This window comes from Schistocerca nitens, chromosome 2, assembly GCF_023898315.1.
Source record: "Schistocerca nitens isolate TAMUIC-IGC-003100 chromosome 2, iqSchNite1.1, whole genome shotgun sequence".
Lineage (NCBI taxonomy): Eukaryota > Metazoa > Arthropoda > Insecta > Orthoptera > Acrididae > Schistocerca > Schistocerca nitens.
In genome coordinates this window covers 612,812,899-612,826,198 of record NC_064615.1, presented here as the reverse complement: position 1 = coordinate 612,826,198, position 13,300 = coordinate 612,812,899, and the positions used below count along the sequence as shown (strand labels likewise).

Sequence of the window (13,300 nt, the reverse complement as noted above, 5' to 3'; positions counted from 1 at the left end):
TGATTCTAATTCTCCTACCCTACTATCATCCATTTCTGTTCCCTCCTCCCTAGTCATGTCTTCGTTCATATTCTCTACATTAGATCTCAACCTTAGGACTACTATCATATGGTCAAATACTACAAATTACAACCAACCAACACCAACACAACACACAAATAGTCTAAGCTACAATATCAATTCAACAACGCGCGAACTTGCCGTAGTGGTTCGCCAGCTACAATATATTTAACTGAAGCACAATGAGCTATGACTCAAACTTTAAATATCGTCGTATCAATTATTTCTATACGTACTTCCTATAGTACTTCCTTCCTGTCACTCCGGGCGTAGTTTGTCGAAGACCGTGAACGTGTAACACGAGCAGGTTAACACGAGTGGTTGTTTCGTTCGTATACAGTCAGTAAATAATTCACAAATTAGCATGTATGAACTGTATATTGTTAATTTATTACCTTCGAACCCCACGTTGGGCGCCATTTGTGACGCCTCCTATCGCTGCCTACGGGCACTTCCACGACCATCGGAAGTATAACGTCCTTCTTCTGCGCCCAGCCGGTATTCTTCAACTCGTCGAGATACGTGAAAGCAAGGTGACACAACACTATCTGTTATTGCAGTCAATATTTGTTGATAATGTCCGATCTTTGCGCTAACTGGGGTTTCATAAAATCTTTTAATGTCTCTTTCGTTGATAAACTTAGATTCTAATTATTACTGTCGCCTAGCTACGTTGTTTAGCGGTTGCCACCAGAGATCCTCATTAACAGTTACTAGACGACCGATTCGCGTTTCCAGATAAACTGATATCTTCGATTAGCGTAGCAGATGTACACCGAATTAATTCCTTCGAAAGACACAGGTTTCATTTAACAGAGCACAATGTTTTATCCGTTGAAAATTATTCCGTTTGATATGAATGTGGAATAAACTATTATTATTATTATTATTATTATTATTATTATTATTATTGTCCAGAGATAATCCAATACTCGGATCAATTCTCTTGATACTCTGTTCGAAATCGTAGCAGACTGTAGTTTTTCCTTAACTTGGTTTTTATTAACATAATTCCTTCTATATGATTCGCTACTATGAATGGTCACACTTTAGTTCGATAATAAATGTCCAAACAATGTGTACAATAAAAATTCAAGTTTCGACGCGCTGTTTGAAGAGTAGCTTCGGCAGCAACTGATGTTTTTAAATTGAGATTAATGATATCGGCTGGTTCAAATGGCTCTGAGCACTGTGGGTCTTATCATCTGAGGTCATCAGTCCCCTAGAACTTAGAACTACTTAAACCCAACTAACCTAAGGACATCACATCCATCCATGCACAACGCAGGATTCGAACCTGCGACGGAGGCGGTCACACGGTTCCAGACTGAAGCGCCTAGAACCGCTCGGCCACTCCGGCCGGCAATGATATCGATCTTTTATAGACTGAGATGTTCGCTGTATGTTAGCTTTATCTCATTTTCTGTCAGTTTTCGTACCTTTGACAATAAATTAAACGAACAGACATTTACTTTCAATTAGCCTGGCTTCCAATAAACTTAGCTATCTCACACAGTGGCGAACGAACATAAGAGACACGAATACTCACGACTCAAATGCTAGAAGCTCGGACACTAAAATCTCGAACACAAAGACTCTCAGATTCTAAAGACCCCCATACGCCAGAGATCCTCAGACGCTTAAGACTCCCAGACGCTAAAGACGTTAACAATAAGTGCGCTGCGTTTATATAGTAATTGTAAAACCAAAGGGACGTTCATTAGAAACTCATTCAATAGAGCCCCTTGCTACTTTGCGTATAATACTCAATTCAATTTGCTCTTATTATCCGTTTGTTTAATTTTCTCTATGTTAAAACTGGAATTCATGATTTTGTATGAAATTTGGGAATTGTTCATGCCAGTTCGAATAAATTTTAGTTTTAAAAAAGACCGGCTATATAGCGAGTGGTTATAGGAAGAACGGGAAATGTGTAAGCATTACTTGGAAAACATGTTAAAATTAGAAAACGTAGAGTTTTACGTATATGTCGTGTAAGGTACGCTGGGTTATACTTCAAGGTGTTTTTTATACCTTAAAGAAGTGTTTTCGTGCGTCCCCTTATTTACAAAAACTTTAAACAGTTAGTATCCCTTTCCGCGTCGAGGTCCCATACAAATTCCTTAGACCCACCCCACTGATACGCCACTCACAGTCTAACGGACGAGTGCTGACAGATGTTGCACTTCATGTAGAGAATACAGTGTACTCGGGAGAGGGTAGTACTTGGAGTATCTTTGGTACACGAATGTCACTAGCCCTCCCATTACGCCCTGTCACTGCGTATGCCGAACGGTTGACAGCAATCAGAGCGATATTCAGCAACTTACCAAATGTGACTAACTCATCCTTTGACTGAGAACAGCATTCACAGTGGCACTGCTTCGAGGCTGGTGCAATGTTATTTCATAGGAGTAAACAAATAACTGTAAATTAAGCTTGCTAAACGGTCGTGTCCTACCAAAGTTGGTGATCGTTCTCTTGGTCTCGCAGGTGGGTAAACAGTATAGTGGGGGCCATAACCTTAATAGGAATTAAGTTGTTTGATTGACCCCGTGAGTCACATTCTCCATTCCAATGTGTCTCAGGAATGTTCCTGTGCCTTGTTTCAAGGATGTGGTCTACTTATGTCTGTAACAGGAGAGAAGTAAAAGCATGCGCTTCAGGTCTATGTTTGTAGGCAGACGGTGCAGACCAGAGGGAGCTCCTCTCGTCACTAGGGTCACAGCCCAAAAAACACAGATAACATTCAGAGAAAGGGTGGAGACTCTATTACAAATCCTGCTTGATCATAACGTCGCTGCTCGAACTCTCTCATGCACCATATAGCGCACAAGTAGAGTTCAAGGTCGAAGTTAACATGCTGTCGCTGTGGCCCCAGTTCTACATTTCTCTCTCGTTATCCCTCAGGACTACAGCAAGGCAATTCTTTCTGTTTCATTTGCCAACCCGTTTTATAATCTAAATAAGATTGATCTACAGAGCTAATAAAGAACCCACAAATTTTCTTAATATCGGAATCAGTATCTCTTTCACCTGATCTAATCCACGACTGAGCTGCAGCGTTGCTCGTGGAACGCAGGGTTCTTTGGAAGTGAGACAGAAGGAGCTGTTTGTTTGACCGAGAAAAGCAGTCTTAAATACAATCCAAGACGAAAAGAATAGAGGCACCACAAAGTAGTTACGCAAATTGCTCATAAACTGATGTTCATACGCATATGATGTTAACTTTGGTGGTCGATGGATGAATGTGTGAGAAAATGGTTCAAATGGCTCTGAGCACTATGGGACTCAACTGCTGAGGTCATTAGTCCCCTAGAACTTAGAACTAGTTAAACCTAACTAACCTAAGGACATCACAAACAGCCATGCCCGTGGCAGGATTCGAACCTGCGACCGTAGCGGTCTTGCGGTTCCAGACTGCAGCGCCTTTAACCGCACGGCCACTTCGGCCGGCGAATGTGTGAGCTCAGTTTCACCGTACAGCTGCCAAAGATAGTAAACAGGGGACATGTCGATACCATGTCATCAAGTCTCGGTAAACATCGTTCCTTGTACTCGGTTGGTCAGTAACTATGCCTCGCAGACGGTCTGATGCCAGAATTTGAGAAACGATGTGTAGTTGGGCTCATAGAAGCCGGGTGGAGTAATCAGCGAATCACCCGACATTTGAATGGGAACGATGCCAATATTCGATGATGTTGGATGCAGTTGGTAAACCATGGCCGAACACAGTGGCAAGAAGGAAGCAATCGACTTAGAGAGGCGACTGAACATGAAGATCGAGAAATCATCAGATAGCCACTCAGCTGAGCGTTCATTTGTGGCAAGTAGTAAACAACAGTTTATCACAAGAGATTAGCCGTCTGGTGATGGAGGAGAGCCGCCGGCGTCAGTGTGAATCACTTAAACGGCTTGCTTATCCCACGGTGGGAGCCAGCAGAAAGACAGATAACGCCTTTAGCTACAGGTGTCGTCCACTTTAGATTAGATTACATTTGCAGACTAATCAAGGTTACTTCGGTTGTTCAGTTTATCTGTGAGATCGAAATAAATTTGTTGTAAAGAAAAGCAGTGAAGCGAGTGACAGCTATTTAATTACTTGCTGATTATATGACCCGAGAAAAACAATGACGCACTTCGAAGACAAGGACAAAGAGTGTAATTTTTATATTTGCACCCCATCTGCTGATATGTAAATAATTAGAGCTGCAACTCTTCATACAGGAGAACTGCTGCCAGAAGGAGTGTTGTATGAGCTTAGCGTTGTAGCCAGGCCTGGTAGCGCACATAAGAGGCGTGAACAGAGTCAGACGTTGGTTGACAACTGCGAAGAACGTGGAGGTGCAGCGTGCTCATTTCAGACAAGTTAACAGCACCTGACAGAGTCTGAAAGGGACCTCATTGCAGTGCCGCGATCGGGAAGAATGGACTGCTAATGACTGGCGCAACTGCATTGCGCGGCACCAAAGCGTTCGGCGATGAATCACTGCTCTGCACTCCCGTGGACGAACATTCGAGGAGGTCCCATTCTCGCGATGCTTTGGAAGAGCACAGCGGTGTTACACCTGGTGTCACGGTGTGGGGAGGCATCGGGTATGACTTCACGTTGCAGCTGGTATTGATTTAGAGAACCCTGAAGACAAATTAGTATGTCACACGGACATACTGCGCCCTCAGGTGTTACCTCCCACGCAATAGTACTGCCACACAATTTTTTAACTCGATAATGCTCGTCCACACATGTTGTAACACGCCCAGGGGTACAAATGGCGGAGGGGTCTCCTTACCTGGTAGTCGCTTTTCGTTTTGTGACCGCGCCCTGTCCTCATCACGTACCTGATAATCCCGCGACGGTCGTATTGTTCTGCTCCACACTGCCGCTGGCTTGCCTGAAATTATGTATTTAAACATGCAAGCGGATTTAGGAGAGCCACTCAACGTTAAGCACAACACTGTCCTACGTCTGGTATGAACATCTACACTGCTGGCCATTAAAATTTCTACACCATGAAGATGACGTGCTACAGACGCGAAATGTAACCGACAGGAAGAAGATGCTGTGATATGCAAATGATTTGCGTTTCATAGCACTCACACAAGGTTGCCGCCGGTGGTGACACCTACAACGTGCAGACAAGATCAAAGCTTCCAACCGATTTTTCATGCACAAAACAGCAGTTGACCGGCGTTGCCTGGTGAAACGTTGTTGTGATGCCTCGTGTAAGGAGGAGAAATGCCATCACGTTTCCGACTTCCATAAAGGTCGGATTGTAGCCTATCGCGATTGCGGTTTATCGTATCGCGACATTGCTGAACGCGTTGGTCGAGATCCAATGACTTTTAGCAGAATATGGAATCGGTGGGTTCAGGAGGGTAATACAGAACACCGTGCTGGACCCCAACGGCCTTGTATCGCTAACAGTCGAGATGACAGGAATCTTATCCGCATGGCTGTAACGGATCGTGCAGCCACGTCTCGATCCTTGAGACAACAGATGGGGACGTTTGCAAGACAACAACCATCTGCATGAACAGTTCGACAACGTTTGCTGCAGCATGGACTATCAGCTCGGAGACCATGGCTGCGATTACCCTTGACGCTCCATCACAGACAGGAGCGCCTTCGATGGTGTACTCAACGGCGCACCTGGGTGCATGAATGGCAAAACTTTATTTTTTCACATGAATCCAGGTTCTGTTTACAGCATCGTGATGGTCGCATCCGTGTTTGGCGACATCGAGATGAACGCACATTGGAAGCGTGTATACGCCATCGCCATACTGGCGCATCACCCGGCGTGATGGTATGCCATTGGTTACACGTCTCGGTCACTTCTAGTTCGCATTGACGGCACTTTGAACAGTGGACGTTACATTTCAGATGTGTTACGACGCGTGGCTCTACCCTATATTCGATCCGTGCGAAACCCAACATTTCAGCAGGATAATGCACGATCGCATGTTGCAGCTCCTGTACGGGCTTTTCTGGATACAGAAAATCCTCGACCGCTGCCCTGGCCAGCACATTCTCCAAATCTCTCACCAATTGAAAAGTCTGGTCAATGGCGGTCGAGCAACTGGCTCGTCACAATACGCCAGTCTCTACACTTGATGAACTGTGGTATGGTGTTGAAGCTGGATGGGCAGCTGTACCTGTACACGCCATCCAAGCTCTGTTTGACTCAATGCCCAGGTGTAACAAGGCCGTTATTACGGCCAGAGGTGGTTGTTCTGGGTACTGATTTCTCAGTATCTATGCACCCAAACTGCGTGAAAATGTAATCACCTGTCAGTTTTAGAATAATATTATTGTCCAATGAATACCCGTTTATCATCTGCATTTCTTCTTGATGTAGTAATTTTAATGGCCAGTAGTGTATATTCTGAGACGATATGAAAATCACAGGTTGCACTGTTTACATTCTGAGTCATAACTGCTTATCGCAATTAACGTTCTTGATGATTATCTGTCCACAATATCACTTGGACGAGCGTACGCGAAACCGACGCGAAGCGGGTGACTGTTAATGATGCGGAAGCATTATGATCGAGCGTTAGTTCTTACGCTCGTCACGCACTTTCGGCACCAGTCCTCCTTGTCACTAGTAATGATATAACACTGCTCATCAAGTTAAGCTACTGTTCACAGTTCACATTCGTACGAGCGTGAGGGTAACCGTCGCGGCGCAACTGATTGTTGATGATGCGGAACTGCGATGACCGAACCCACGTTGTCACACTCGCTGCAAGACACTGGCACTTGATTGCACTCTTTTATGGTAACTAATTTTTACTGATTCACATTAGTTCATTCTGAGAGCCCGGAAACGGTGCGGATGATTGATGCTGTGCGACACGCAACGCGAGGATACTCAAATACGTTATCGCCTGCACTGCTCATTTTGTGTTACGTCATTACGCACTTTCCTCTGAATCACATACATATTTCATCACCTTACAGTAATAGCACTTGTAGTAACACTTGAACTCCCATAATAACTATGCCTCTCACATGCAGAGTTACCCCAACACAACAGTTCCGTGGCCCGTGCTCGACTCTGCAATCGCGCTGCCCGTAAAGATACTCCGCAATTAAGCCGGCAATATGACAATACGCTTACAGTGACATGTGTCTCTTTGAACTATCTGTGTGTTGTTGAGGTACTACCATGGCCAGCGAGATCCCAAAATCTGTCCCCGATAGAACATGTGTGAGACCGGCTCGCAGGTCAACATTTTCCTAGTACCAGTAAACACCATATCAAGAACAAGTTACAACAGTTGTGGGCCAACTTGCCTCAGGAAAGGATACAAACTCTTTATGACACCTTCCCCAGTCGAATCTTTTGCTTACATCCAGGCAAGAGAGAGGTCCAGTGTCATGCTGATTATTAGTCTCACACTCCCACATGTTTTGTAAACTTCTCTAGCGTTTGTAATCACTAACATAACATCACATACTCTGTCACATAAACTCATTCCTATGCTCCTGCCACTCTTGCCTACATCACTTCATTGTTAGGTAATGTAAATGGTTGCTACACGTAGATTAGGCTGCTTAATGCGTTGTTTTCTTATTAGGGAGGAGCCGGTTTCAAATCCCTGTCGGGCTACCCCGATCAGGATGCTCCACGGATTCTCTCAATCATAGCAAATGCATATCAAATAACCATGCTGTCGACTGTGTGCTAAACACTAAACAACTCCTTGTTCTTTCGATCCTGTACCACGACCTGTTATTTGGAAATCACTGTTATCTTTCCAATTTTACAGATATCAGAGCCCTCTGAGCGTTTCAAAGTCCGTTTTGTTAGCTTTATCTTGAATTCTGAATCTGAATTTGATAACTCATTTGTCAACAAGTCTGCACAATATCGAGTATAAAACGGAGCGATGCATCTGATACCGGTAGGTGCGGGTCTAAGACCACAATGAACGTGTTGGCACTATTGCTTTTTGCCATGGCCGCTGCCGTTCAGGTAAAATGTGATGCAGTCACGTTAGCACATATACTATAAGTGCAGCAAACAGGATGAGTCATTAAATGGCGATTTTGAACATTTTGTAGATTATTCTGAGGCTACCGTCAATGCATTCACTACGTTTAACCAATCTTACCACCAAACTTACATCAGAGCTTATGTAGACTGGTTCAAACAATTACACAATAGAACATTACACTTCTAAGGGATATCAGTGTGCATCGTAGAGCGGAACTGTAGTCGAAAAGCCAGTTGTGTACTGATCAGCTGTGCTGAAATACGTCGATTTGACTATGGTTAAGGTTATACCTGGTATATTTTTTATAACAGGGTTTGATTTATACTCCCAAGTTATTTAGTAGCTATCCTAATTGATAATCTCATAAACAACGTAACTTCGCAATAACATTCGTGGAATTTTAATTGAACTACCTTGAGGTTCATTGGTTAATATCACATAAATCATACTTACGTGATAATCATAATAATAAGAATCTGTCAAAAATATGCAAAATACGCAGTTCCATAAAAACACAGAGTTCAAAGAGATACAGTGCATCAAATGATATAAATTTGTCAAATGCTAGTGAGCTTGCTAGGAAACATCTATGACTACAGAATTTTGTTCATCTAAGCCGGAACTACAAATTCTGATCTATACTTTACGAATTTAATCCAAGAGTAAGAGAAAATGTAGCTTATCTTACGAAAGAATTGTCCTTTTTCTAGTTAGGTCACATATAATGCAATTTTTTTATCTTTTTCGTCCAACTTCCTCAAGTAATTCACTCTCTAAATATTAAAATACCACATCATATGAAGAGAGCAGACTTTGTTGTGAACAAAGTCCAGAATCAATATCTATGATAAAGTATGGAAACATGCGTGAATCTACAGCGATAATGTAATATGTAATTATCGAGTATTTCTGAACGTGGTACAATTTTTAACATGTTCAATAATTTCCGAAAATTTTATTGTTATTATTGTTTCAATTTTTCAAATTTCTTCCATAAATTTCACTGTTTCTTAGGAGCAAATTGTGTGAATACACTATGTATTCTATCTTAAATAATTTGTTAGAATATAGTGATTCAGATAGTTGAATAACTTTAGTAGCACATCAGTTCTAAGAGAACTGAATGAAAGCTTACAGACTTTATATGCACACTAACAACATTTGTAATGTAAACCATTTCATGTGTTGCCATAATTTTCACAACGGAACACCTGATTAACGAATGCTTTGTTTCTATTGAAGCATATGTCCTAACTAATCATATTACATCCTTCATGCAGGCAAAAGTGCAACCCCCACTCTCCCATTTTATTATCGAGTAATTCTGTTTAATTTCATTTCATGACCGCCATCAATCAAGAGCCTGAAGGAAATGTTCTGAGCATTGCTGGTCCTTTGCCCCATAGTGAGACAAAGTTTCGACTGGATATCCACAGTCACTGCCATTCCGCACTTGTTAATACGTTTTGTACATTAGATCTGCTGTTATTACTTCATGACAGCTTCAGTACAATATTAATTTCACTTACTTTAGGTTCCCTCATGTTTGTGTGGAGCTTCACATCCTTTGAAGATTTACCTGGTCATACAACCACATCAATTTTAATGATTTTGTGTTAACAATTTACTCATACTGTTTTGACTTCATAAATTCTGGTTGTTTATGAATATGTAGAGTGGTAATGCATGTAACTCGCAATAAATTGTAAAACAATTTGTCACCACAGACGCTATCCTGCTCTATTCTAGTTCAGTATTAACACATGAAATAATTTCCTACCTTAGTTGATTGTTTGAAAACTAGCTGTTTCCTCTGCCTGTGCATGCATATCAGTGGTTTTGTTAGGATGAGTGATGGAGAGTAAGCTACTGTACATGAAATAACCTCAGCTGCCCTCACGTGTCTGCTTGTTTGGGTAAGTTTAGCTCAGGATGTGTGCCATACACGCCCCCCCCCCTTCCCCCCCCCCCCCCTCCATTACATCCACTACTCCAGTTCACAACAAGGCTGCACGCACACAGCGCTGTTGCTGAGCGGTGCAAGCGTGTTCCATCTGTTATTTCCCGTTATTATATGATTTAGGTGCAGCCTTTTTTATTATCTTAAATATCCTATGTTCTTCCTCGAGATTAAAGCTGTCTCTATATCACATTTTATGGTTCAGCAGTTTAGTCGTGAAACCATAACTCAGATACTTTCGCTCATATTATGGTACAGTAAGGATTAAAAACATTGAGGATTCTGTAAGTATTGTCTACGTTATATTGAATCGTATTTCGTAAAACATACCAACCAAAAAAAACATTTTCTCAAGTACGATGAAGTTCATAAGTCAAAGAATAAACAGCTTTTTCAAAGAGCAAATATCTTCTCCTAATTCGCTTAATATTTTTCAAATCAATAAATTTCTTAAATTACACACTTTTTTATAGTATCCTGCGTTCTTCCATAGCGTCCAAGCTCTCTATACCAAATATCATCAAAATCGATTCAGCGCTTAAGTTGTGGAAAAGTAACAGAGAAACACCCTTTCGCATTTACAGAACCTTAAATAACGATATTTTTTCTTGATCCGATTTGACAGAACATAGCCTGTATGTTGCGACAGTCTACGCTCAAGTTACCTGTGAAAACCCCACTAAAATTCGTCTTTAAAATAGAGAGACAACCACAACGGTCTTACAGCATCATTATTAGTATAGATAAAGATACAGAAGAAGACGTATTTTCGACGTATGGTTTTGCTGAACACGATATCAACAAAAATGTATAAAATTCCTTTGTTGACAGGCGCTGCCCCAGTATGCGACGCTACACCGCAATCTTACACCTATGGTGAAGACAAAGCCACTTGTGCGTAAGTATTTCTATAATGTACGAGTACCAGAGAAAAATTAAGTTTCACAGCAGTATTTAAATCACTCTTACTTAATCCTCGAATCCGTGGCATTTTATAACTGGTTAATTACTTATTGGCGACCTTTAAATCGGCTTATCACAGAATACGCGTTTCTCGTAGCAGCAGAGTTATACGTCGCACATTGTGTGCCATTGCGTATCACCATAGTTCTGTCTATCACTATTTAGCTCTCGTACATCTTTCCGTTCTGAAATGATACGTTGTTCTAAATCATATTTATTGAAACTAACATAAATTTTGAAATTAACTGCACATACACTAGTTCAGTACATAAAATCTCCTTTAAGTCTTTTCTGCCTGGTCATTCTAGCAAACGTTCTTTGCATATGTGATATTCATGTCCAAGGTATTATACAAAGTACCCATGAAATAACTGTAGAATATTCGCATGGTGCTACCTACCTCCCTACATTATCGATCAGTTGTTATTTCCGCCAAGTCCTCTGAGCGGGAAACACAGTGTGTCATACCTCTGTGGCACGTGTGTAGTATCCTGGTGTCTATAGTAGTATAAGTAAATGCTGGAGGCTCTATCCTCACAACAAGAGACATATGCTATGATGACAGGCCCTTGATGGAAACAAAAGTACAAAAGTGAACACAATGTGGAGCAAGGATTTTCTACGACATATGTAAGAAGCAACTGACAAAAAGCAAACAAACTCTGGACAACGCTAACAACATGATAATGTAAGAAGTGAAGGGGACTGGATAAGTGGTACTATTGTTTTACAACGTACTTGACGCTGTGGTATGACGTAGTAAGCGAGTTCGCTTATTGAGAACGGAAAAAATCCATCTCCTTCAGGAACTACATCGTAAGATCCCTCCGAGACGATTGATCTCTTGTCCACCATCAAGTGAAAACTCTGTGCTTATTTGCCTGTTAGGTTAAATGTTTCTTTTAGTTACCGATTAATACAGGTGGCATCTTCGTCAACTCGGAATGCGCCCTTCTTACATAACATACTGATAGCCATGTATGGAGGCAAATGCAGTGTTTCTTGACTTCAGAAATGCTTCTTTCTCATTACTACACAAACAGTTAATAACGAAATTGCGATTGTATAGGATATAAAGTGAAACTCGTATCTTGTTTGAGAATTTGTTGGTCTAAGGCGCGGCAGTCATGGACTGTGCGGCTGCTCACGGCGGATGTTCGAGTCCTCCCTGGGGCATGGGTGTGTGTGTTTGTGTGTTTGTCCTTAGGATAATTTAGGTTAAGTAGTGTGTAAGCGTAGGGACTAATGACGTTAGCAGTTACGTCCCATAAGACTTCACACACATTTGAACATTTTTTGAGAATTTGTTAGTACGGAGGGCACATCATGTTACCTTAACAGGACAGTCATCTATAGACGTAGAACTCCAAGCATGCCGCAGGGAACTGCGTGGAGACCATTACTGTTAATATTGTTATATTAATTACCTGGCAGTCAAATTTAATAGTTATCTCAGATTTCTGTAGATGATATACTTACCTTTAATGAAGTACAGTGTGGAAAATGCCGCACAAAATCATGTCAGATATTAATAAGACTTCAAAGCTGTGCTAAAATCGGAACCTTAAATGTTCAGAACGTTGAAATTGGGAATTTTACAAAATGGGAACAGGTAGTATAAATATAGGGTGCGGCAAAAAGACCTCCTGTTTTTGCAGAGGCCACTGTGTGAGTTGTCATGGGGTTACTGATGTGGACGAGGTATCGATCAGTAGCGGACATGCCATTTTCAGCAGGCGCCTTCTCTCTTCTTGAGGAGAAATCGCCTGCCCCCTACGTCACCTGATTTATTACCTTCTGATTCTTTTTTTCCTATGTGGACACTTGGAGGCTGAAGTGCACAAACATACACCCACAACTCTGCAAGCACGGAAGGAGGCAATCACCCAGGAAGTGGCTGGCATTACACCGGAAATGACACGAAAATGGACAGCTCCTTAAGGCTTCCTTAATGTGTCAGCAATGGAAGAAGACACGTACTAACTTAAAATGGCATAGTATTTGCTGTCACAAATAAAACTCCGTATCTTTCTATCTTTGTTTGTATCCACATTTGAAATACGGGAGGACTTTTTACCAGATCCTGTGCAATATCAATGACTCATGATCGGAACCAATAAACTCATACAAATATATGGGCGTAACAGTTTGCGAGTTGTTAAAAAAAATCGTCGTATAGGCTCAGTTGTAAGTAAAACATGTTAGACTTCAGTTCATTGATAGAATAGAGCGAAACTGCAGTTAGCCTTCGAAGTATATTACTTACAGAACACTCGTAATGCAACCGATTCTGCTATGTCACATATCACTCAA

At 41.6% G+C, this 13,300-nt stretch overlaps 2 protein-coding genes across 5 annotated transcripts in view; both read left to right on the top strand.

The window, feature by feature from the left end:
• LOC126236700 (brachyurin-like) overlaps window positions 1-13,300 on the top strand; it is a 245,556-nt gene that overhangs the window by 188,844 nt on the left and 43,412 nt on the right. The gene's annotated exons all lie outside the window — the stretch shown is intronic.
• The window catches only part of LOC126236699 (brachyurin-like), a 484,625-nt gene continuing 479,307 nt past the window's right edge, over window positions 7,983-13,300 (top strand). Inside the window, exons 1-2 of one of the 2 annotated variants that reach the window (XM_049946214.1) lie at window positions 7,983-8,042; window positions 10,856-10,922. In XM_049946214.1, coding sequence (XP_049802171.1) covers window positions 7,995-8,042; window positions 10,856-10,922 — 115 coding nt within the window. In that variant the 5' untranslated portion in view covers window positions 7,983-7,994. The remainder of the gene's footprint in view (window positions 8,043-10,855; window positions 10,923-13,300) is intronic. The other variant, XM_049946213.1, reaches the window with a different exon arrangement.